This window comes from Lathamus discolor, chromosome 8 (genome assembly GCF_037157495.1).
Source record: "Lathamus discolor isolate bLatDis1 chromosome 8, bLatDis1.hap1, whole genome shotgun sequence".
In the NCBI taxonomy this organism is placed as follows: Eukaryota; Metazoa; Chordata; class Aves; order Psittaciformes; family Psittacidae; genus Lathamus; species Lathamus discolor.
In genome coordinates, this window is record NC_088891.1 from 8,285,388 (window position 1) to 8,306,572 (window position 21,185).

The following is a 21,185-nucleotide window of genomic DNA, read 5'->3' on the forward strand; positions in this document are numbered from 1 at the left end:
AATCCTTGTCCTTTGTCTGTGTCTCTTCAACATTCCTACTCTGCTGATCGCTTTGGAAATGAAGGCTGCCAGTGAAGCTCTTCTTCTCTTGATACTTGCCCCACTAGATGTTTCTCAAGTTAAGCTGTCTTCTGCACCAAAATATACCAGAAAAGTGACATTATTCTTCTCAGGGGAGAGCTCCTCATTCCAGAATCTGTTTCAAGACCACGGCTTGGTACTTGCCAGTATGTGGCAAGCTCTAAAACACACCCCAGGACACAGGGAGGGCTGTGCTTTCCCCAGGGGAAGCGGGGACAGCAAGCTGGGGAACATAGATTTGCACTGAGATCATGCTGCTCCTAAGGAACAGTTTGGGTAGTGCCAGCTAAATGAGTGGCAGGGATTTGTGGTGGCCTTCATTCTGCAGGAGGGGAGAAAGGGATTTGCTCCCGCAAAACTCACATGATATACGGCATGTTTTTGCAACAGAAATGCCTGGAAAGATCTTTTCAGCCAACAAAGCAGAGATGGGGTGAGTGGGAAACCCCTCAAGCAGTGCACTGGGGGGGCTGCTGCTGTGCAAGGAAAGCCTCTCTCCAGTCTACAACAGAGGGTGAGCTTTGCAGAGCACAGAAGGTCTGGCAAATAACAGCAGGGCAGCAAATGGAGACCTAAGCCCAAAACACATGCCTCCTGTCAATTAGGAACCTTCATTAAAGTGCAGGAGGAAAGACCAGGGCTCCTTTCCTACAAGCCTTTTCCAGCAGGTGGTCTAGCTGTGAATTGTTGCTCCAGCCGTCAGCTCCAAGCTTAATGGACTACATGACTGCTAGACCATTCTCTGACCGAGTTTCATTATGGTCTGAAAGTAAGTCTCCCTCTCTCCCTTCTCCCTGTCACCTAAACACACAAGGCACTTAAAGCACTGCAGCTCAATCTTATTTCACACCATGTAATTCTTTGCAAGCCTGTTGTGTCAGGCCCACGTGTGCCATTAGCATGTGTTGATCAAATATCAGTAGAGATAAGGGACAGGGAAAGGGCTGAGGTCCCAGCCCTCTGAATGGGGAGGCACTTGAACATGGAAACTCCTGGGAACATGACTATCCAAAATCCATTTTCCTTCTGCCAGAGGCTTTCATACTTGAGAAAAGGGGAAGCAGTTTTACTTAAACAGTAAGTTCTTTCCTCTTCTCCTTCATCTATCATTAGAAGTCCTGAATCCCAACACAGCCAGGACGTGTCCTTTATGTATGTTACTCTTCAAAGCAAGAGCTGTCCATACCAGGGCAAAAAATATATACTTCAAATGACACTTTCATATCTGCACATGCAACTAAATGTAAGAGATCACAGTCCACAGCCCTAAATTCAATCTCAGTGTCAAAACCAGCCTATGCAGAGAGGAAACAGAGCTGAACAAAGCCAAAAGTGCCAGCACAAAGCAGGGAGAGCGTGCACTCAACCTGCTGCATGTGGGACACGTGGGATGGCCAGTGGGGAAGTGTGTGAGAGCAAAGCAGAGAGTGATGCTGCGGCACAGAGCACGTGGCAGGGAGAAGAGGAGTGTGGAGAGGGGCCAGGGAGCGCGAGCACTCACGTGTGGGGCTGGGAGCATAACACTGCCGAGCATTTACTCTCACTTTACATTACAGATTTAATGGCTTTTAACAAGAGACTTTGTAAGCGATCAGGAATTGGAACAAAAGGAGCTGGGGGAATAATTATTCTAACCAGGGGAGCTAAAGAACATGGCAAAATCGCGTGCTGAGCAATCATGCTAATTAAAGGCACCCAGAAGAATCAGGAGGAAAACGCCAAATGGTTTTCACTCTGCTGCCCTAATCCACTAACTGCCTCGTCACTGACTCCCACCAGCTGTGGGAAGGACAGCTCCGTGTGAGTTGGTTTGTAGCAATAAAGGATGGAGCTAAACAAGTGACACAGGGGGGTTGGTCCCCTCTGCAGTGGGCTAAAGTGATGCTTAACAGTGGCTGCTTGGCACCAGCAGCCAGGGAGGTTGGAGACCAAATGCCCCCATAGCCTCTGGCTGAGCAGCAAGGGTCCAAACACACTTCCCAGAAAGGAGAACAGTTACTGGCAGCTACAGTATGAAGCTAAACACAAACCACAGCCACAGCCCTGGTGCTTTTCGGCTGGTCAGCTGCTGCTTCTGCAATTAGCTGTGTTACATGGCTCAGCACAGTGTTCTGTGTCCAGGGAGCATGTTTCCCATTTCATACCAAAGCTCTGGCAGCACTGAACGTGCTGCTCTCCTTGTCTACACAGCTTTGGTCATTGCTGGGTTGGATCCACTCAGGTTGGTGCAGTGGCTTTCAAAGGTAAGGACATCTTCGATGCAGTCAGCACCATCTTCTGCTGTTTAAAGAGCCATCAGGGGTTCATATCATGACAGCATTAAAAAGGAAGAACTAACATTGCAACATGGGGAGATTTTAACTCAGAAGTGGAGACTAGGAAAATGTCCACATTGTAGGGAAAGGAAATGAACACAATATTGCTCCAACAGACTAGAAGCTTTACAGACCCAAATAAAAGCTCCCATGCACTCAGCCAGCTGTAAAACCCAAAACAGACTCCTCAAGGAGCTGCTGAGCCTTGGCCTGTTGGAGATGTCAAGGGAAGATCTTCCTCAGACATTGCTGGAATCCAACAGGGCATCACATGCCAAGGCAGATGGGTGCAGAAAACACAATTAAGAGAGCAAGACACACAATGGTGAAACGGCACGCTCAGTACAAAGAAGTCTCTCTCGGTCCTTTCCAGCCTCCAGGAGAAGGTTCACCTCAGACAACTGCTTGAATAAGATGTGAATGCTTTTCTCTTCAGCAGTGCAGACCTGGATTTTGTTGCAACAGTTGCCTGTGTTGGCACAGTGGGAGCTGTACCTAGGGGAGGTGGAGCAGCAGAAAAGCAAATGCTAACAATTGCCATCAAGTAACAGCTTTCTATTTAGAAAGCAATGGTTTGTTTGTTAATCAACAGGTCCATTAACACGGAGCAAACGCCTCTCTAATGGACACCCACAGGATCATGGGCTAGACTATTTGTGTGCAGCATCTTTTGATTGATTCACCCTAAAGATCATCAAGTAAATGAGAGAGGATGTAATATTTCTGCAGGAAATATTCCAGAGCGGATACATTGATTGTGACACTCAGCCAGCTGCTGTGTGCCAGTCTCGTCTTAAAGAGACTTCATATTTGATTCTCTGATTAAATATTTCGAGACCGAGAACAAATCGGGGACGTTGGTTGGACCAGGCGCTTGGCCCATGAAGACCTGGTACCCTGACAAGGAGGATCACGTGAGTTGCAACATCCAACCTGGTTTTCTTCCTGCCCTCAGGGTTCATGATCCCATTCCCCTGGTCCTTGCCCGGCCACGCAAATCACTGCTACTTTGCTGCCTTGGCCTCCCACCACTAAGTCCTTGACCCAAGCCAAGGGAGCCTGCTTGGTGGCACACCAGGAACACTGATGTGTTGATTCATTCCTTCAACTCCTACCTGCAGCTAAAGCTGCAAAATCATGGTCCATTCTGCCTGCCAATGCCTCTCTGACTCCTGCTCTGTCACCACAACAAATCCATTTTTAATCAAAAGCCCAATGAATGCCCAATGGGACAGGAGAAGGCTGAGAAGAAGGAATACCCTGAGAACAAAGGCAGAAAGGCCCAGACCTATAGCAATGAAACCATCAGCTGAATAATTTGCCAGAGCAGCAATCCCAAGTGGCAGAGATGGCCCAGGAGCCAGAGCTAAACGCTTGCTGTAATCTCCAGTTTGCAACAGCAGGCTCTTTTTCCCACAGACCAAAAGCTGGGCTGACACCTCCTTTACGAGCTGCTGAAATAAACCACCATCTTCTGAACCAGCTCTGCAAAAACACAGTGACACTTCCAGTTACAAGCAAGCCCTGCCACCACTCACCACGGCACAGCCTTGGAGCTGTTGAAGCTGCCCTAAATGAGACCAGTGGGGGCCAGGAGAGCTGGGATGCTGGCACCGCTTCTGACACAACATGCTTATTTTACATGCAAAACAGCCACACAAATTGAGACCAGACCCTCCTTTTCCCCTCTGAGCTACTCATAAATAACAGAGGCATAAGGTGAAGGGTCTTTGAGGCAGGTGAAACACAGAGGTACAAAGAGCCTAATTGGAGACAAAAGCAGAAAGCTAAACACTCACCCGGGTCCCACGGGGAGACACAGCTAACCCTCCCCTCCGGAGACAAGCTCCATCAAGAGGGCGTCCAGCCTGTTGGAATAATGGCTCCTTGAGGCAAATGAGAGGTGCCAGCAGCTACAAATGAGGGCCTTTCTCTGCTGTAGCTTCCATCCTTTCTCCCCTCCAGTAGTGGCAAGAAAATGGTAACAAAAGGAGCCTGCAGGTCCCATTCAGGCTGAGCTGCGTGAGCCATTACAGCCTCACAGCCAGGCAACAAGAAAAGAGCTGCAGGTATAAGCTTGGCCATGGGTGCTGGGTTCCTGCCTCCACTTCCTTTCTTTTCAAAGGAAACAAAATTGAGTTTGCATTGACTACTGAGAAACTGAGACAACATTATACAGGACATGACCCTCCGCAATCAAATTAGGGCATTGCAACAGCATAACCAGCACGAAATATGTAACCCTGATAGCGTATAGGATCAAGGAGAATGATTTTATGCAGCAAATATTTAAAGATAAAAAATAAAATTAATCATATCAGGACATCAAGCACTACCAGAGTGTGAGGAATAAGCAGCACTCCTGTCACAGACCTTCCCCCCAAGCCTTTCCTGTGTCCCCATTCAGACTGGCCTGCCAATTCTCAGTGTTGGCCATTAAAAACATGGCAAGTGCTGGGAAATATCTTTGCCACTTTCTGCACAGCTTCTGTGTCTCCCTCCCCAGAGCTCTGGTGGTTACCAGAAGAGTAAAGCCACTATTTACAGAGCAGGTTTCCAGCTGTGGCCCTCACTGCATCAGCAAAATGCCCAACAGCAACACGGTCAAGGTGTTGATTTCAGGATTGCTGAGGTCTGCTTAAACAGGGGACTCAACATCCTACTTTTCCCCTCAGTCACCACTTCTGTGTCTATATATACATTGTACACAGGTCATCAGAAAACAAAAACCAAGCACATGGTCCAGCTGTGCACTTTCTCTACCACAGTTTGGCACTCAGCTCTCCCAGCTTCCCCCGCAGCTCACATCTCTCAAACACGTCCCCTCCATGCCCTACACAGGTCCCCTCCCTCCATATATGCCAGTTCTCATACACAGACCACTTGGTCTCCCATAGGAAAACCCTCATCAACCAACTGTCAAGCAATCACCAGCAGAGACAGCTCCACAAAGATGCTTCAACCCAACCATCCCTCTCAGAGATGGGAGGGAAGTCTCCAGCAGTGCTGGTGCACATGGTGGTAGGCATTTATAGTGATGTGGAGGCCACCACGAGCCTCTGGAAAGGTGAGGGTGGGTTAGCACTAGGCGCAGCAGCAGTGATTGATGTTCATCACTCCACTGGGACTGTGAGGATGCAGATGTGGAGCCTGGGCTCTGTGTGACCTGGGAGGTGAGTACTGCCACCCCAGGCAGGTCCAAACCAGCTCAGCACAATTCCCACAGTGCCTGTTTCACCCCATCAAGCACAGGAATATGCATCCAATATACTCATCCTGCTATATGCAGGAAGGGGGACAAAAACCTCCCTAAAACCTATGATTTACATAGCAGTCTGTGGCCGTGGCTTCCCAACTGCATAATGAGTACATTAACTTTAGCCAAGCTGATTCTCCAGAGATAAAGAGATGGAAAAGAATAATCGAAGCAAACTGTGATAGAGTTTTTGATTAAGCAGCTGATGATCAATAAAAGTTATCTGCAGGGCACAATGTGTTAATGAGCTACCATTCCTGTAGCAAAGGAACACCTGAGCCCACACTCCCCACTCCACACAGGTCACACATTTCGGCAAGACCTGCTCCTCCAGGACTGACAAAATGAGAACATGGGCTATGGAGTCCACAGGTCTCCCCTGCCCTCTTCCTTTCAAAAGGGCGATGGTGAAAGAAGCCGGAGAAATAACCTTAAAGAGGAACATGGCTAGAAAGAGAGGAATGAAAAAGGTTAACAGCCTGATTCAAGGCTTGAGATGCTGTGTTTGGTGGAAAAAAATAAATTGAAACGGCATTCATAACCTTCTCAGACAGCTCCATTCATTTAAAGAGGCCTTAGAGCTCTGTAGCTGTAACACCGGCACCTAGCACACCTAAAGCAGCGAGCAAGAAGGACTAACCAGCTCTCTGCAACCAGTGATGCAAGGCACAAAATGACCCACAGCACATCCTGCAATTACTGTCCCCTTAGCCCTTCCCCCACAGTGATGTCACTGCATTTGGTGTTAAATTTTAATGCTAATATCTTAAATTCATCCCCAAAGATTCTAAGGCATTTAAGAGTGGACTTTATAGAGAATTTCTCATAATAATGTACCACCTGTTTAATAGCAAGGCTGCACAAGGGTTTCGGGGAGCAAGTGGAAAGGAGAGCTTCATATTAAAGACAAGTCTCAGATAGGCAGAGACATTAAATATCATTACCTAAACCTGAATTTAGCTATTTCACTGTAACTAATCATCTTACTCTTCCAGAAATGTCTGGAGAACTGTTACTGACCACAGGGAGCTGCTAGGATCTTTGTATTCCATTTCCTCCCAAAGTTGCCTCCTCCAACAGCCTGGCCCAGCCTGCCTACAAAAGGGATTTGTTTTCCCAAAACTCACTTAGCCTTCCCATCTCGGAGGGTCTAGGGAAAGCTGGGAAAAAAGCAGCAGACAGGATACTCTTTCTGGAGTGTCCCAAAGGGAGCAGAGGGGAGGAAGAGCACATTAGGATTTCTCCCCCCAGTCTCTCGAATTCTCACGGAACTGCGGTTTGCAATTGCCCTCTGCAGAGACCGTGTCAAGATACATCATTAACACTCCTTGACACTGAGGATCTCTTGTATTAAAAAAGCACTGCAATTACTTAATTCAAATCTCCGTATTATTCATGAGATCCGTATCTATCATGGATATAGCATTTACACTGCTGTAGGGAAATTTAATAAATAAGGCAATAAGTGCTTCTTTCCTGCAGGTCACGATGAAAGTCTGCATCTTGGAGAGCAGTGCTTTGCTTGGGTGGCAAGGCCCATATCCCAGGCTTCCCACTCAATTCCTTCAGCCAGGAACTAAAGCCAAGGTAAAATATAACTGCCCTTCCTCCAAGCCCAGTACTCAGGCTCCAACCAACTTCAACTGAGCAGGTCAGGAGGCAATCCTAGGCAGAATGGGATCAGTAAAGCTTGTAGGAGGTCAGCAAGGAAAGGTCTCTTGAGAGCACAAAGCAGAAACACGTCAGATGGTAGCATGGCCCCGATGAAAGGGGAAAGGCGGAGAATTTGACCTAACCTATCTGGAAAAGAACAGGAAAAGCTCAGAACTGTTGTTTTGTGGGATCATAATGTACACCTGACAGCTCCAAGAACGTGTTTGTCCACGTAAGTTCCTGACTCCAAAGGACTGGCTGTGAAAGGATTTCAGGTGGCAACTCACAAACAATGCAGCACGGTCCAGCGGGCTGCACATGGGCCAGTCGGGTAGCTGTCAGGAACCTGGTGTGACCTTGAGGAAACTGATGTCTTTCTAACTCCCTCTCCTCATCCATAAAATGGAAATGAAGATGTTTGGCAGCCCTTTGATGGGCCGGAAGGAGAAATGCCTTTCCAGGAAACAGCGGAAGTGCAAGGTGCTAGGTTACTTCTCCTCATTAAGATTAGGATAAAATATACTCCAACCCCTCAAATACTCAGCTGACTGCTGTGCTCTCAGTAAGGTTCCCCTGACATTTGGGCTGTGCTGGGATCTAGCATGAGAACAGGGCAGTCCCACCCCATCTCTGCAGTTTGCCCAGAATGTATTTGTAACACAGCCCTCAGGGCAAACATTCGTGGTGGGATTCATATGAATCCATGCTGGTTCCTGGGCTGTGCCAAGAGCCAAGGCCACCAAGAGAACAGACGACACGATATTCCCCACCTGAACAAGGTGTCTAACAGAAGGCAGATCAAAACCATCTTATCTCCTTCCACATGTAGAAAGGAAGCTTTGGGCAGCCACCTCAGAGTTTCTCCTGCTGTCCAGGGGTAACTAACTTGTTATAGAGGGTAAGACACAACAAACAGGGCACTAAGCTAGGCTTAAAATGATCTTTCAAAATCATGGTGCCCTTTGCCAAGCTCTATTTCTTTTTGGTTTTGGATTGTGAGCAATGCGATAGAGCAAGAACTGCATCCTGTATAAGACAAGACTTGAAGACTGGGTTGTGACTTCATAGTATATCAACACCACAGGTACGTCTTGAAGCATGAAGTCCTTTGCTTTGGCATACACTTGGTGGCTATCATCGCCCCTTTGCTCAATGCTCCACATCAGTTACAGTGCAGAGATGTAAAATGACTGATAGTTTTAATACAAAGGGCCTGTCATTTATTTATTAGCTAGCGACAGGCCCTGCAGTCCAGGATGGATGCATTATAAATCAGCTGCATTTCTAACCATTAAAAATTCATCCAATTTATAATGTAGGATGCCTGTAATTTCCTTATTAGTGTTGAGTGTGAAGGATTTTTCTTTCTCCTCCCTTGGTTTTACTTTGCTTGTTTGCTTTCCCAAAGATCTTGCTCATCTGAGGATTAGCTTAGATTAATTCTGCAAGAGGGAGGTGGAGGGGTGGGAAGGGCTGGGGGAAAAGAGACAAAGGCTGAAGTCATTTTGTTCCAGTGTTTCCCTTTAATTGCAAATTTGCTATATATACTTAGGAGACTTGTCCCATAGCCACATTTATGGGATCCAGAGAAAATGTTTGTCCTGAGTTTAAAAAATGCTTGTAGGGAAAAGAAAATAAAAATAAATAGATCCCTTTTCCCTCACAAAGAGAAAAAAACAGAGGTATAGTGTTGGGACAAGGAAGGATAATGTAAAACCTGTTAAAATGTATTAGCAAGATAAGAAAAGGTGCCCAGACATTATAAAACAGTACGTTTCAAATAGATCAAATATATATATATATGAGACATATATATATGAATAGTTAGGTATAGCAACCTTCAGACTCAGTGCTCCAATTCATTGAGGAAAAATAGGTTAGTAGGGCTGAAAGAAAGGTGTGACATATTTGCAGGCCTGCAAATCTGACAGAATCACAGGAAACTGATGCAATATCAGCAATAAATAGGAACTTGGAATTAACACCAGGAAAAGCTGTATCTACAGCTGTAAGTCAATGCTAAGAGTACTACATCCCATATTGACCATGCAAACAGCAGGACAGCCTGATCACTGATATCATACATGCAGAAATTTTCATGCTTTCAGTAAGTCTCAGGTTGTTCCTGGATTTACCCAGGTAGGGACAGGGAGAGGGGGCCCAAACACTATATTCCAGCAGCATCCAGCATTAGATAACTTGCAGTCTGTTAGGAATGAGCATGCAGGAATCTAAAAATGGATTATGCAATATACCCTGCCTTAATGGGAGACAAGCCCGAGCATCAAGAGCAACCCTTACATGCTGTGAATTCAACGTACTTTCCACCTCAAGACACCTGCATACAAATCTTGCATCAGCTACACACGGAAATTGGTTTGCTGAGTTCTCAGCCAGGTCTGTTCACTGCAATAAATCACTCTGAGTTCAACAAGTGCTTTACACTGAACCATGGTGCAAGAAAGCTGCTTCAGCAGCACACGAGCAAAAGTGGTGTTTCTATTAGCAGCACTGTCTTCTTCCATCCCATCGACCCCACTGGTACGGAACCCACTCCCTGTCCTCACCCGTGACTGGCAAGAGGATGCTGAGGCAGACTGGAAATGTTCAGCAGCCAATAGTGACAATTTTTGGTATATTATAATATATAATATTATATATGAATATATACATGAAGCAATCAAGCTCTGCTCTACAGAGAGCAGTGCTGTTCATTCTGCCCCATGATGCTAGGAGGCAAAAGCCGTCACTGCCTGTTGACACCGTACCCCAGAGCCAGGCACCACACCAGGCTGGGAAACAGACATTCTTTAGGCAGAATATCTTTTTACATGGGTCTTTCCCCAGCTTTCAGGACTGAATGGGATCTTTTGAGCTGTCTAGCCCAAAAGTAGCCCACGAGATAGGTTTTTGTTTTTGTAACCTCTACTGACATACAGCTTCTCTGCTAGATCCTGGACTGTACTTGTCCCACAGGGCAGTGCTACTAATAACGTTCCTGCTCTCTGTGTGGTCATGCAAAACCACTCCAACTCCTACACAATAGAAGCTATTTTTAATTAGGAATTGTAATTTAACCAGACAATGAACAAACACTGAGAGCCTGCAATCTTCTAACCGGAAAGACAGCTCCTGTCTGACCATGATGTGCCCCCACACACTTTGAAGAGCTAGATATTAAATCTGAAAACCAGCCTGGTTAGATAAGAAGTCACAATACAATATCCTTGCAAACCATGGGAGCTCCTCCAAACTTCAGGGTTACCCCACAGCAGGTACCATGGACATATCCCCTGTCCCAGCACATAGACATATATCAGCCTCCAGGTACTTCCTGAATGGCCAAGCATTAAAAGCCACAGGCAACTCATTAAAAAGCAAGACAAATGTTTAACTGGTGGCCAAAAGATATCAGTACCACAACTCTACCCACACACATACACACACCACCTATTTTTAAAGCGATCCACAGCAGAAGCCACACAGTCAGTGAGCCATTAGGAGAATACTCTTGAACCCCCTTCATTACCCCTGACACCAGAGCTGCCTGAGTTTGCAATAGCCTCTGGTCATGCGCTGTGTCACTACCTCTTGTCTTCCAGAGACAAAGTCATCGGCATGAGGAGTGCTGGCTGATGAACAGAGCCCTCCTTTACATGGATACCATGGGGTCAAGAGCACTGTAAGTGCAACTGTATAGGGAGAAGAACTAATACCTGAGCACGTAGCCAGTAACGTAGGGAATGCGAGCCTGCTTTATCCCCATTTCATGCCACTCTTCTCACCCTGCTACGATGACTCTTGACTCATGCCAGACCACAGGTGAAAAGCATTCCTGTGCTGCCAAGCTCTGAATACCCACTAGAAACTGGAGATGCAACCATCTTTGGTGGCTTCAGGCAATCCCTGGCAGGCGAACTGCCTCGTCGGGAGCATCGTGATGTCCCTGGCTTTGACAAGGAAAGGCAGAGCCACGAGGGCACTTAGCAGAAATCCATGTGTGCTTCAGCAGCATCAGTTGTGAGGTGGAGGTTATCCATGCATAGGTGTCACTGAGCCATGGGGAATAAAGAAGGGCTGATTTATCAAGTGTTTATACCATGCCCATCCCATTGTGCACAGGTGAGGAGCACATGTCCATGTACACAGGGTCCATGGTGTGTTCATGGTGGCCATGGGATCCTGCAAAAGCAGTGGGAGGGTGTGTGAGCCCCTGTATGAGATGAGCTGGGGGCTGGATGGAAGATGGAGTATCAGGAGTGCATGTACAAATCCTCCATGAGATGGTGCATGTCTTGGGCAATCCATTTCAGCGCATTTGATGCAAAGACGAGGCTGTCAGGCAGTGAGAGCAGCCGCTGTGCTAGAGCCACTCTAAATCCATGAGTAAACCAGGTCAGGGACTCCTCTCATCTAGCTTGTTAAGTGTTTGACAGTTCACACATCATGCCCCTCCTTTCCAAAATCACCCCAGGTGAACCAACCCTGTTTGCTGGCCTCACAGACACTGGGATTAAATGGTCCAGAGGAGATGCTTTTAAGCCAAAGGAGTAGGCAGTTTTGTATGAGAAAACACTTCCCTGTCTGCTCCTTAACATCTGTATCCAGGAGTATTTCCATTACCAAGGCAGCCTCTCTGGAGGCAGGTCAACATTAGCTGCCCAAAGCCACGTTCTGCTTCCTATCGGATCCTCGTCACCAGGAACATTAATGTGTCATCCATCATGCACCACAGCTATGCTGCCAGCGTCACTTCCCCATGCAGGGCTGGAGCCTGCTTAGCCCCCTTTGATCTTGGGTGTTGCTACAGATATCTTCAGTAAATGCACATTAAAGTAATAGAGATCGGATTTAAAACCCAAGCAGGAAGTAATCAGCTTGTGTGCAAACCAAGTCGAGTGCACATCACATCTGGAGCAAGGCAGGGCTGCACTGCTGGCTACAGCAGCTATAACAGACGGGCCAGGCAGGGCCACGTTTCTCACCCTCTCATGCTGCTTTTCCTTCTCTTGGTACAACCACACAGACACCATCTACAGAACTGGCTGAGGGCAAGCTGCACACAATGGATTTTGCCAGCTTTTCCAAGAAAAGCTCTTATTTCTGCAGCACCATCTTGGCAGGAAGTTTGACTGGCTGAGCATGAGTTTGCAACTCCAAGCATGATAGGTGGGTTGAGCACTCTGCCCTCCGCAAATGCAGGTTGGACTTCTGGGTTCTGCAAAACGTGGATATTTCTTCTACTTGCTCTTTCATAGCTGGATGAAACAGCACAAAGCATAAAATAGCCACAGGTAAGAAAAACCATCTGAGAGGGCTGGTAAGATCTGAGCAGGTTGCACCAAATCCCACTGGCATAGGATCTCCGCTAGTCAGATGTTGCAGCCTTTGCAAGAGGACGAGAAGGTGATGCTGGGCACAAAGAAAGTTTAGTTCTGCTCCATCAGGGGACAGAAGCAGTAATTTTGGTTGTTCACACTTTTCTTCCGGTACCTGCAGCATCAGCTCTGGAAGCAGCCAGCTGGAGCCTGTGGGGTTTCTTCCATATCCATATCTTTGCAGGATGTTCACATCAGCATTTGAAACTCAGAGCACTTTCTGTGAGAGGCAACCACAAACCAGAAGGCAGGGGAATGTGGAGGCAGCAGATCAGTGCAGGGACCTCCAATGCCTTCCAGCTGCTCACAGCTGAGTGTTGAGGTTAGAGCTTTTCCACAGACCCAAGCCATGACCCCAGGCTTTGCTAGGACAAATGAGGAGAGGCAGAATAGAGTAGCAAAACACACATAAATGAGTACACAGCTACTCATAGGTCCCCGTTAAATCCCCTCAAAGTTTCTCATTGAGAAGGATTGATGGAGAAGGATAAGACCATATGACAGTGAGGAATACCAGTGCAGACGAGTCAACCCACAACTGCCTAGTTCAGAGGAGTAATGGGCATTGGGTCCTGATGGAGAAGAGCCTGGGGCTTTCATGTTAGAGGAAAGGAGAAGTTTGGAGAAACAACGAAGACCTGTGGGAGGCATTGAGACCGGCACAGCCTGGCCACAGGCTGGGCACTGGGCAGCAGAGTGCTGCTGTCACTGAACACTGGGATCCATGATTACGTTGCATGAAAATAACATTTGACAAATCTTCTTATACTCCTGGGGGAAAGCGGGAGAAAAAGTTTCTCTTTATTCCGTTACCAACAGTTTCAGTTTTCTTTTTGAGCCAAATAAAACTGCAAGCATTTATGGCTTTATTCTCATGTTCTTGTTGGTTTTGGCAAAAACGGGAACATGAACTGACCAGAAATAGTCACGCTGCATACTTTCTAGCTTCTCATGCCCAAGATGAACAAAACACACTAGGCAAACAAAAAGAATTTACAGTGGTAAAGGTAAACATCCTTCTCATTTTTGTTTTCAAGACCCGTCAGAAGCAGAGGTGAGAGAATCTATTTGTTTAAAAATATGAGTTTTGAAATGACCACAATGTTCCCTTTAAACTGCACTGAAATACAAGATAAAGACAGGGTACGGAGTGAAAGAGTGCTGATGGCGCTTTTATTGTGTGATTTGCCTTGTTTTTTTTCTGGAGTACTTCTTTTTAGCCAATTACCATGTATTTACAGTTAGTGTAATTATATCTAATTACTTAATTAGCATGAATACATGTAATTACTAACTTTGAATATGCAATTATGTCAGGGCAGCCTGTAATAAATGAGGTTGAAAAAAACCCTCATTAGGACTCTACGGAAGGACGGCTGCTCCACCCGTGTGGAGAATGCATCCCAGTCCCCAGGCTGTGCCAGTCTTGGAAGAGGAAAACATAGCCAGCTCCGGCCATGTCTGGCAAACCCCTCCACCAGAATCAAACCACTTGCTCCAAAAAATCCATCTCCACAGTGCTTGTGAGGTCTGAGCATCTGCTGATGGGAAGTGGACAGGGATCTGCAAAGGATTTCTTTTCTGCAGCAAGGTTTGGGTATTCTTCTCTATTTTTGGGGATGAAATATATGAGGGGACAGAACAATTCCAAAACCATGCTGCGGCATTTGAGTAAAGCAGGAGAGATCACATCCAAGAGCTAATCTGCATCTGATGCATTGTGCTTATAGTTAATTACTACTTAATTACTATTATTAAAGTAAAACAATCTTCCAAAAAGTTTCTTCTGAACCATTACCAATCTTTCACTGCAGAAATGTCCAGCTACTGGTAAATACAAAGCTTGGATTTTGCAAATTCAAATCCTTAACATCAGGAGATGGAGCTAAGGTAAGAGCTTGCAGTTACTGCCAATCCTGCCCAGAAGGACTAATAGCCATCTTCTGGACACAGATGAGGGTAGGCTGGATCATGTTTTACGTTACCAAAACCTATGACCATAGGCTGAAGCTGTGTGCTTCTACACCCTATCTTCTCATCACATATTCTGTCCACGGTGCTTACCACAACAAGTCCTGTTTTTCTTCTCTCATCTGTTTTACTTCCAAATATAGAGAGGTGCAAACTCATCACAACCTACCACTCCTCCTGGTGACATCTGCCATGCAGATATGCCACTTGGTTTCTCTTCCATGTGCAAAGATCAGGAGAAAAAGACTGTTTTATCTTATTCTTCTGAAATCGATTTGTGGTTGGACTGTCCCCATTGCTAAGCTCTTTGGTTAACCCTCCAGGTAGGGCTGAGGATGCCTGAAAGACTGGTTGCAAACCCTAGCGCTGCTCAGCGTGCCATGGAGTTACAGCGTAAAGACGGTGGGAGCTTCTTCTCTAAGACTTCATCACAAGAAAACACAGTGGTGCAGTTTCTCCCATTGCTTTTTGAGAAGCCCTCAGCCAGGAAGGGAAAGAACCCTGAGCCAGGGTCCCTCCTGCTCCTCTATGTTGGGCAGCAGCAGCAAAGAGATAAGAAACAACTGCAAGTTGTCTTGAAAAGGCAGAAAGTGAGAGGTAAGAACTGGCTCCTGTGCCCTTCATGCCACCGATGTTAGAACAACACATCCCCAGTGAGGAACACGTCTTTATCTCCTTGAGGACACATTAACAAGAACTGCCCATAGGACAGCATTGCACAGCAGGAGCAAGAGGGGCTGCAGCTCCGCGGGCAGGGAGCTGCTCTCCATATTTCAGCTGCAATTCCATTATGCAGAGCTAAGTGGCTGGGAATAAACACCTGTCATCCCTGCGTGATAAGCGATGTTTGCTAGTATAGAGGGTGACAGAAATCTATATCACATCAATGTACTATTAATACTGCATTAAGCATATAGAGTTTGCTCTCCTCATTGCAGTGCAGCAATCGGTATCGGCATGTCCTCAATCCAGACAACATCTGAGAGCACAGGCACGCTTGCAGGAGGAAGGAAGGAGGAAAGCTTCATGATGGAGAGAAATTGCTTGCTGCAGATGTTGCTTTAGCAACACCTCAGTGCATAGGGGAGATGCTGGGTGCTTTGGAGCACCTTTGCTCACAGCTGGACAGCAAAGGGAGGTGGGTGGCAGAAGAGATGACAGCTTGCATCAGTACAAGCTTAGCTGGGAATCAAAGCACTCCCCAGCCCAGAGGAGTTGTCTCCAGAACTGACAGCAAATGAAGAAGTGTTTGTGCCCAGGCTCTGCACAGGGGGAAAGAAAAACCCTCTGGCATAAAAACCATGGGGAGAATGGGAGCCGCAAATATTGTCCAGCTCAGGTTTAAGTTGAGCAGAGCACATCAGATCAAACAAACCCCTTAGAGCAAAAGCTCCCCAAAGCATGCTTAATTTAAAAGGTGAACTTTGAAACTTTCCAGCCTCAAGCAAAGCCACCACTGAAGTCAGAAGTCTTCTTCAAGTGGAGTCTTGGGGACTAAACTACAAAACACACACCGAATCCAGCCCTGCCTGAGGTGTCAAAGCCTGGGTTTTGCCCCATGCATGATAAGTCCAAAATACAAGGGTTTTCAGCCTGCCAGCATCCAGCTGTGGTTTGCCTTTAGTGAAGCACCCAGAGGGAATGCCTATATGTGGGATTTGGTTTCAGCTCCAGGAAACCTGGAGCTCAGAGGCAGTGATTTGCTGTGGATTTCCAAGTGTGCACAGTTGTCACTAGTGCAACATTTCACCCCCACTGTGGTGCCTCCCATGGGAGAAGCGGCTCCAGATGCCACCCCCAAGCATCCCTGTGAACTCTTCAGATCCTAATCAAATAGCACAAAACTCCGAGGCCAAATCCTGCTGCAAGTAACTTCTCCAACCCACCCACCATTGACAAGCCCCACAGGGCAAGCACACAGAGCAAAATTTAATCCTTTGAGGTTTAAGCTCTGCTACCACAGAAACACCTCCTCTTGCATTGGTCGGCGCATAGATAAAAGAGATTCAAGAGAGCACAAGAGGGAAAGGCAAAAAATAAAGAGGGGGAAGCTCCCTCCCAAGCCATCAGAGTTTGTAAATCATTCTGAGATGAGGTGCTATAAGAAATGTAAAATACATAATTAACAGCACAGAAAAAACACGCAATATCCAGCTTCTCCACTCCTGTCTAATCACTGCTGCCCTCCTCCTCCCCTCCCTACAAACAGATCAGATTTAGCATGTTAATATGAAAATCAAAGGGAGATCTGGGCACATTCATTGGGTACTCCCCATCACTCTGCCAAGTGAAGAGCAGTGATGATGGCTTGGGCACCAGCTCACAGGACCCAGGAGGGTGCACAGCAGGGTCCACAGGAGCAGAGATCAGCCTCCTCCCTGTCTCCAGGAGCTTTCACTCATGAACTAGCAGCCAAGGGGAGAGCAGAGGTGATGCAGTACTCCCTGCCTCTGGCTGGGCCACAGTGATAGCACAGGTTAGGGTTTTTCCACATTTTTTGTCAGCCTTTTACTTTTCCAGTTCTACCTGGAACCAAGACACACCAAAAGGATGAGCAATAGCAGGAGAGGAACATCACCAAACCTCCTGCATTACTCAACTTGCATCTAAGACCTGGTAAGAGGCCTGGAAGAACTCAAATACTGGCTGCGAACTGCGTGTTGGGGATTGCTGCATCTCACTGCTTGCATAGCAAGTAGTGTGGGACTCCCACAAAAACATCCTTTTATCCAGCACTTTTATGCTCCAAATTTAGGAATACAAAACAGAGAGGACCGCTTGGTCACCACCTGCTAGTCTAATGAACCCAGTTCACAACCCAGATTTATACAGGAAAGATGCAAAAGCTTTACAGAAGCCCACGATAACAAGACATCCAGCATCTAAGCCTCCTGGCTTTTATCTCCATACATCTGTCCCACCTATTGCCACGTGTCCTGAGCTTCACCCTGGCTCAGTGGAGAGCTGAGGAGGCAGCCCCACAGCTGGGAAACTTTTGCTGGAGGAGGAAGGGGAGGCAGGTCCCTTAACCAGCAGGTAGGAGTCATGTCCATCCCCGCACTCCCAGGCGGCTCTTGCTCATGCCTGGGACCTCACGCTTGGACCCAGTGAGGCAAAGCCTGGCTTTGAATGGCACTTTAAGGCAAGGGGGAAGGTGACTGGTGGGTGGCGGAGGGAAGGTGAAGGGAGGTGAAGGTGAGAGTGGAAAGTCTTCTCTGGAAGCCCCTACATGTATGTTGTGATTTCTGAGACCTGAGATTCACTTTGGTTTCTGGACCATACCAAGACCCGCTCTCCTCAAAACCTCCTTCTCTTCTTTCCTCATCCCCTTAACCTCTTCCTCCTTGCCTTCTTTCCCCTGCTCCCCCAGCCCACCCCCTGATCCTCGCAGGCGGCTCTGGCCGGATCGGGCACTCACACGTGTCTGGCTTGTGGCAGTTGTGACCTTGTCGGAAGTACTGGGGGTTCTCGATGACGGGAATGCGGGTCATGCCGATCACCACCGTGTCTGGGCCAGCATCCAGGGACGAGGGCGTCGTAATGCCATGGTTGATGTGGTGGAGGGGACTGGCTGAATCCTCCTCTCCGCTGATCACTGCCACAGGACCTGCAAAGACCACGCGCATTTGTCAGGCACAACAGTGGAAAGGGGAAAGGGACCCACAAGACCTGATGACCACGTCCCCACCAGCCCCGGGACAGGATGCCTGTCCTAGCACACCTGGAAGTCGTCCCACCCCCAGTGCTAGTTTCTCCAGGCAGCTCTCAGGACAGGGAAGACATCTCAAGCTTCCTTTCCTGGTTTTAGGGTACCAGGATAACAGTCCTGCAGGAGATAAAGTAGCTGCAGGTGACACCACATTAGAGGCGAGTCCTGCACAAAGTCCTCTCCTAGCTGTCACAAGATACATCAGTCACTGTGGTGCCTGTTTACCTTGTCATCATAAGCTTGGCAGAGTACATAACTGAGCTTAAATGGAAGAAACATCACTCCAAAAAGAAGATCTATTTCAACCCAAACCCATATTAACACCATTTCTCTTGCACAATGTGTTGCCCATCTTGTTTCCCCTCCTCCGGTTTCATCCAGACACAGAGCTATTTCACAATACCCTCTTTTCTGGCTTATGCTCTATTTTATTTTTAGACTTAACACCAGCCTTTACTATGAGCTGCCAAGGCTGGAAACCTCAGGGGACATCAGGCCTTAATACAATATTTCCCACTTTCATCTATTCTCACCTGCCCTGTGATCCGACCTACACGCGAACATCACACACGCTTCCATCACAAGGTGAAACCTTCTAAGCCATGCTGCAGCCATTCATGTTGCATGAGTACAGGAACCTGGGGACTGCACTGCAATCTTCCATGAGGACCTCCCTTGTATATTCACAGAGGGAGGAAAAACACTCAAGTAGAGATGCTCATTTTCTCCTGTCTGGAGGCTACCAGATACTCAAGCCAAAACAAGCAGAGATGTTGCACTGAACCTTCAAGTCTATTCAGAGAGGCCAGTCTTTTACCTACACTGCATACAAAATGCCTCTCTCCCATCAGTAATCTACTTCTAATTACACAATTACTTTATTATATATCAGTAGCAACAAAGAGGGGAATCTTCAAGCCATTTTGCTCTCTGGAGCTTCTGGCTCGATGGGGTGGACACTGGCTCCGTGCAGTCATTCTGCTGCATTAATCTAGTCTAAAGGCTGCTCATTTTTGGAGCTTCAAGTATTGTTTGTTCTTCCAAGTGGGATATAATCAAGTTATTGTGTAATCAGCAGAGTCCTGGCAGCCATAACAGGTGCTTTAGTCACAAGGAAAAAAGCCTCTCCCTTTATTGTGAACTCCTTCTGGCAGGTTCTGGCTTTTTTTGACGCTGCTCCCCGAGCCCATGTGCCTTCCAGCTTCTGAGAGGCAAAGGCAAAACTCAGCTCCTGCCGCAAGATGCCTCTGTTGGGACTTCACACGCTGTATGTCTCCAAATACAGAAAGCAAACAGACAATTTTGGTTTGAATGACTTCTGTTCTTTTGCAAGTCAATTGTGCGCATGCAAACCAGGAGGACTGGGTTTTCCATGGTGCACATGTTCCTTTGGCTGGCTGTGGTGGGAAGGGGAGATCTCTGGATTCTGAGGTGCAGTTCACAGGCCAAATCAGAACTGGTATAGACTGGTGTAAATAATTTGAGGACAGAGCATAAGATCTCCCTTGCAGTGGAGCAGTGGGAGAGGCTATTGAGGGCTTATTACTCTCCGTAAGCAGCCAAGATGTTGCTTCAAAGGAAGGTGCCTAATATGAGGCAGTGGGATGCGAAAGGCCTGTCTAGTGAATGAAGTGAAGCAAGTCTTCATTGTCCTGTGCTTTGAGAGCAGAAATCACACCTTGGTGGCAAGGAGTAGAGGACACTTCCTACAGCTGGAGGGGGATGGCTGGTTTCAGAACCAACCATGGGATGTAAGCCAGGTTGGCACAGACCCTGCTGGGAATGTTTGGGGTTAAGATTCCCTACCAACACTTAACCCTTGCACAGCTCATCCTCATTTTTAAGGAGCATAGATCATGGCAGTGTCCCACTGGCACAAGAAGGTTAGAAAGACATGGCTACATCTAAAAGAGTAGGGCACGATCAAGGAGGTTGGGTACTTGTGAAACTAAGCACAGCCAGCTTGTCCGATGTTCTGATGGCACTTTCCTTGCCAATAAGCAGATCTGGAGTCTGACTTTAACTACACTCCATAGATTTTTTTCTGCAGCTCACTTCTTTGAGGGCTTTCTACATGTGTCTTCCCTAGTTTCATGCCCCAAACCTGCCTAAAATCTATGGAGTAAAAGGGAACCTTGTCTAAGCTGACTGTCAGTTGCACTCCCATTCCCCAGCAAACACTGGATCTTGTGAATGGACTCAGCTTCTTAGTCATTCAGCTCAAGCTGATGCTGCCAAGCTTGGCCATTTACATCTACCAATTCTCAAAAGCGTCAAGAGCTGAACTTGGATGCTCCATCACCATCTCAACCCCTTTACACTTCTGCAAAAGTAGGAAATGCCAAGAATGGCCAAGGCAGTAGCAGTCCTGACATCACAGGGATAGGACATCACATAAAGTACATCCTACCCTTTAAAAATCAAACGACAGTTTACTGCCTCTGACTTCATTTCCAGGTCTTCAGAAACACCCAAAATCAATCGCAATCTTAAGAGTCCTATGGAACACACCAGATGGATACAACGCACTACCTTTCCAGTTTTCAGAAATGTTTCTGATGACAGAAGCACTGAGCTGGCATGGACTGTAACACAGCATTCAGCCTATTCACCCCAATATCCTTTACAGGATATAGCAGTATTGAAGGCATAATTTAGAGTTGAAGGCTTCTCAAGTTTCTCCTATTAACTTTTGGGGCAGGGCAGAAGGTGTAGAAATCTGGACAACATTAACTCCTGCAACACAGTCATGGCTCTTTATCACTTTATTCTTTCTATCTCTTCTGGCTGGTCACAGCTGAGTTCCGGTTCCATCTAAGCCT

The 21,185-nt window shown here is 47.0% G+C and overlaps 1 protein-coding gene across 11 annotated transcripts in view; it reads right to left on the reverse strand.

Annotated features, from left to right (window-relative positions):
* The window catches only part of NTRK3 (neurotrophic receptor tyrosine kinase 3), a 210,112-nt gene that overhangs the window by 77,646 nt on the left and 111,281 nt on the right, over nucleotides 1–21,185 (reverse strand). For all 11 annotated transcript variants that reach the window (XM_065688480.1, XM_065688477.1, XM_065688474.1 and 8 more), the window contains one exon: nucleotides 18,073–18,261. In XM_065688480.1, coding sequence (XP_065544552.1) covers nucleotides 18,073–18,261 — 189 coding nt within the window. The remainder of the gene's footprint in view (nucleotides 1–18,072; nucleotides 18,262–21,185) is intronic.